The 5,069-nt window shown below is 52.1% G+C and overlaps 1 protein-coding gene across 1 annotated transcript; it reads right to left on the bottom strand.

Moving 5' to 3' along the window:
* Nucleotides 1-720: 720 nt before the first annotated feature.
* LOC119331535 (protein GLUTAMINE DUMPER 6-like) lies at nt 721-1,416 on the bottom strand. Its single transcript, XM_037604701.1, has one exon. It carries the CDS (start codon nt 1,266-1,268, stop codon nt 900-902), a length of 369 nt encoding a protein of 122 aa, XP_037460598.1. The 5' UTR covers nt 1,269-1,416; the 3' UTR covers nt 721-899.
* Nucleotides 1,417-5,069: the final 3,653 nt, after the last annotated feature.

The raw sequence follows: 5,069 nt of genomic DNA, 5'->3' as shown, positions 1-5,069 counted from the left end.
TCCAGCCATGGTCTACAAGATCTCATCGTTGGTGTCTCAAAGAACATAAGTTTTTCATCACATACACCATAAAAGTTCACCAAAGGCTTAGGAGCTGACAAAAGGGGGCAAGTTTCCTCATGTTTCGGTCTCAAGCAAATATCACAAAGCTCCGTCGTACAACCAACCGCATAGTGCCCTGGTTCTCCACAACGATAACAATAGATCTTACATATAGTGCGGTGGAAGAATATATGTTCGTAGTACCATCAGAAGCCTAGGGAGGTATTGGTTGTTGTGTGTGTGCGAAATTGCTGTTCATGACGTTTAATTCACCTACTACATGTTAATAGTTGCTAGAATTATGACTTACGGAGTATGTTCTAAAATTAATCATGAAATTCGCTTAATTTTTCAACGGAAACCGAAAGTTCACTGTGCGCAAACCGGCGGTGACAATTTACGGCAATCGTGTAAAGCTCCGTCATTTCGCACAAACTCGTAATGCTTATCACTTTGTGTCATTGTTGCCAGCAGATCAATCTGGGTCAGCATTGGAGAGTGGTTCTCTCATTGTTGATGGTTTGTGGTTAATGCTTGGTGACTCATCGTTGAGATTTACCACTACGAGAGAGACAGAGTCCCAGCATGACGACGACATGGGAGTAGTTAATACCACCCACCCAAACGAGAATCGTGGAAATTTGTGAGTGAAAAATCGAACTGGAGAGCAGGCAAAACGCAAGCAATGCAAAGCCGGAACTTCATTCGCTTTCACAGATCTCAACGCCGCCGGGCGCTAACGTCGTGAACGACTACTACATACTACCGACAAAATTACTTAGGATAAATCCTAGAAATCTGATTGATGAACAAAATTGGTCCCGAGTCCCGCAGGCACACGGGCGCGGCGCGCGCGCTTAGACCGCGTCCGCCTGGCGTGGCGGCTCGATGGCATCAGGGAACGCGAACGGCCTGGCGCTGGCGAGGAAGGACGGCAAGTCGTCGCCGGCCATGATGACGACGACCTTGGGCTCCCTGTCGAGCGGCACCATCCCGCGCGCCGACGCCTCCTCGGCGGCGCTCCCCCGCCGCGACGAGCCCGACGGCTTGCGGCGCGTGCAGACGAGCACGAGCAGCGCCACGGCGATGAGCCCCATCATGAGCGTGAAGCCCAGGAAGAGGTACGGCGTCGGCGTCCTCCAGAACGCCGGGTGCGCGCCGTGGCCGGCCGCCGCCGGAGCCCCGGCGACTCCCACCAGCGCCTCGCCTTCTCTGATCGGCCTCATGATGGATGATGAATCACACGGATGTCGATCCCTCTCCCTCTTATCTCTCTCTTTCTCTTCCTCTTCCTCTTCCTCTTTCTCTCTCTGATCTGCGGGAGTGCGTACAGAGTGGTTTCTCGCTTGTTCTGTGTGGCTGTGACGACTGCCTGGGTGGGAGAGGAGGGGGAAGGGAGGCGGTATTTATAGGTGGCGCGCGGGGGGGTGGGGTGAGAAAAGAAACCGCTCGGCGCGGCGCGGCGCGATGGAGCTTTGCTTTGGTTTGCTTGCCAGCTCTGCTCTGGCTGCCTCCCCCAGGTGCTGCTACTGCTGCTGCTGGGTTTGGTTGGGTTGGGTTGGGTTTGGCGTCTCTTTTCTGTTGCTGCGGCCGCTAGCACAGTAACATCTACAGTACTCCTACAGCCGCTGGGTTTTGGCCGCTTGGATGGTGGGACCTGGTTTTAGCCTTTGGATAAAAACCGAATTCTTTGGATAAAAATAATTCGGTGTACTACAATTAATTTCTGTGACTTATCCAAGGTTCTGGAACTTTCTGCAAAAATCTGTGGCAGTGGCAGAGAACGCCGAGGCAGTGGCAGAGTTCAACAGAACTTCGGATGGAGGAGATTCAGTGAACCTATCCATGTGGAGATTAAACGCATGCTTTCGGCAAAAAAAGAAGACAATGCATGCTTGCCCGGCAAGGCGGCAACTGAACTTGGTTCAGAGGAGGCATGGTCCACGCCTTGTTGAGCCTAGACACATTTGCAGGCTGGAACAAACGACGGCGGCGTGGCGACAGCGCCATGATCTCCAACTTTGTACTGCGCTGACAGCTGTACGTGCGACGGAGCAGTTGCGTTCTCAATGCCGGCGCGTACTGTTGAGTTTCTAATTAAGCCCATGCAGGCACTGCTGGGCTGGGCGGCTTGAAGATCAGATCGGTGGAGCGAGCAATACTACTCGTAGACAGGGCGACGGAGGTTCAGCGAACCTTGCCGTGTCGTCGACCGTCGACGAACCTGGTCCAGGGGGTGGGGATGATTCGTGTATGCGCCGCTTGGTGGCTGTCAGACTAGTCACGATGGAAGTAACTTTAGTAGTAACATCAAGTCAAACTCAATAAATTTGTTTAGTATATGGCAATGAGTTCATGAGAAGAGAGGTAGAGGGTGTTTGTTTTTAAAGACTTATTGGTTTAGGGATTTAAAAAAGTTCCTATAAGTCCCATCTAAACCAAACAGGAGGGACTTATAAAGACTTAAAGTGGACATTTGGGATTTATGAAATAAGACTTTTAAGAAGGGATTTATAGGGACTTATAGTTATAATGTGATCTTTTAGTCCATGTTAAGTCCCAGGAACCAAACATGTAGGGACTTTTTAGGGAATTGAGACTTATAAGTTGGAACTAAAAAAAGTCCTAAGATTTATGAACCAAACATGGTCGTAGTTTGAATAACTTAGCTAGTTACTCTAACATCACATGTCCCAATACAATATGAGTCTATAACCTAATAAATGAAGCTTTGCATGTTACCACACTTATATTACTACCCACTATGAAGGTAATAATATAGTCTAGGGATATGTGTATGTTACCGGTGTATGTTACTCCCCATCGTGGCTAGTCTCAGGCTCTTCCGAAAAGAAACATCGACGTGGCGGCAAGACATGTGCCCTGCTACATTTCGGTGTTCGTGTGAGAAAAGGACCATGCAAATGCAGTTAGAGTTGTTCTACGAGCTGTCTTGACCGTTGGTAATTAATACGCTCCGGGCAATTCCAATGAGCGTCTGTTAGCGTCCCTGACCAGCATACTCCACCTACTAGCCCGACGGAAAGGCCCAGGCGTGCACCCAGGCCCAACCCACGCTACATTGGCCCGGAGTGGAGGAACCAGCGACCCAAGAGAGAAGGAATACTTAAGCCAGCGACCAGGGCAGGCTAGGGTATCCAGTGGATCCCGGTGAACGGCACATGGCGGCTACCAACTCTCGATCCCCTTTCTTCTTCCTCCTCGCCCGAACCCCAGCTACTCTCGATCTTGTGTAATCGCTACTTGATCATGTATCTGTGAGTGAGATTGCCACCATATATTCGAGCTACTACTATTGTGTACCTTATATTTGGTATCAGTCGCCACCACCATCCTCTCCGCAGCGCGCTCTGGCTCACTTCATCGAGACGCGCCGACTCCGCCAAGCGCGCCTGCAACTGGAACACATGGATCCAGCGGTCAAGTCCTACCTCGACAAGCTCTCGGCTACGATGGAGGCCAACACGACGGCTCTGACGGCGATCACCTCCCGTCTCGACGATCTAGCGGCGTGGCGGCCTGATCTGGAGAAGTGCGTCGCCGATCTAGGGGAAGCGGTGGCTGCGCTGCAGCAAGGGCGCCCGGGCTCCACCAACGGCGAGGGTACACAGGCGCCGGCACCAACGGCGCCACTGCCAGCGACTCGTGCCACGGCAAGTCGTGTCGCTGAAGGTGCGGCGGGCGCACCCCACGGGTCCATTGACCATGGCGAGTTCCATCTGCAGCGAGGGTCGACGGCGGTGTCATCCCAGACGCCGCCGCCACTCCCGACCAACGGTCAGCTCAAAATCCCGTCCCCAAATTCTCTTCCATCGCCTTTTGCGCATGCTAGTCAGATGTTAGCGGGGCTAGGACAGGCGCACCCATCCATCGCTTTCCCTCAATTCTCGAGGGAGAATCCAAATATCTGGAAAACCATGTGTGAGCAGTACTTTAACATGTTTGGAATACACGAATACTTTTGGGTTCCGATGGCGGCGCTGAATTTTTCAGGGCCTGCTGCCATTTGGCTGCAATCCATACAGAAAAAACTGAGATCATTTACATGGGAATCATTTGCTGCCTTGCTATGCACTAGATTTGGGCGTGATACGCACCAAAATCTAATCCGTCAGTTCTACACCATTAAGCAAACTTCCTCAATAGCTGATTTTATTGAGAAATTTGAGCTTATTACAAATCACTTGAGTTCATATTCAGATTCAATTCACCCCTACTATTTCCTTACTCGTTTTGTGGAGGGACTGAGGCCGGACATACGCGCGGTGGTCATAGTGCAGCGGCCGCCGGACCTGGACACAGCTTGTGCTCTGGCTCTGCTCCAGGAGGAGGTGGCTGATGGAGCAGGCGTGGAGTCGTCGCGGCAGTTCCACTACCAGTCACGGCCTCCAAAGGTGAACACGCGCCCTCCCGCGGCGCTGCCACTTCCACCACCATCGGGTCGCCCACCACCACCAGCTGGAGCGGCCGATCGGCGTGGGACTGAAGCCGCTCGAGCTGAAGCGGCGAAAATCAAGACTCTGCGCGACTACAGAAGAGCGTGGGGGCTATGCTTCAAGTGTGGCGAACGATGGGGTCATGACCACACCTGACCCACGTCAGTCCAGCTCCATGTGGTCGAGGAACTCCTGGAGCTGTTTGGTATCGACGCAGTCACGGATCAGCAGAGCTTGCCAGCGGACGAGCAACAGCAAGATATAGTCATGGCGATCTCATGATCTGCCGTGACGGGAGGGGTGTCATCTAAAGCTTTTTAGCTCCGTGCTTGGATTCAAGGCCGCGAAGTGTTGATGCTCGTCGACTCCGGAAGCACAACTTCTTCTTCCTCCTCGCCCGAACCCTAGTTACTCTCGATCTTGTGTAATCGCTACTTGATCGTGTATCTGTGAGTGAGATTGCCACCATATATTCGAGCTACTACTACTATGTACCTTACAGCGTCCCCCTCCGCAATTCGTTGCGATTGTAATACTCTACTTCTTCCATCTGAAATTATTTACTCGATT

The sequence above is a fragment of the Triticum dicoccoides genome, chromosome 7A (assembly GCF_002162155.2).
Source record: "Triticum dicoccoides isolate Atlit2015 ecotype Zavitan chromosome 7A, WEW_v2.0, whole genome shotgun sequence".
In the NCBI taxonomy this organism is placed as follows: Eukaryota; Viridiplantae; Streptophyta; class Magnoliopsida; order Poales; family Poaceae; genus Triticum; species Triticum dicoccoides.
Note: the sequence above shows the minus strand (reverse complement) of the source record. Positions and strands in the feature narration are given on the sequence as shown.

Coding starts and splice junctions, on each gene's coding strand:
- LOC119331535 (XM_037604701.1), bottom strand. CDS start 1,268: ATGAGGCCGATCAGAGAAGGCGAGGCGCTGGTGGGAGTCGCCGGGGCT.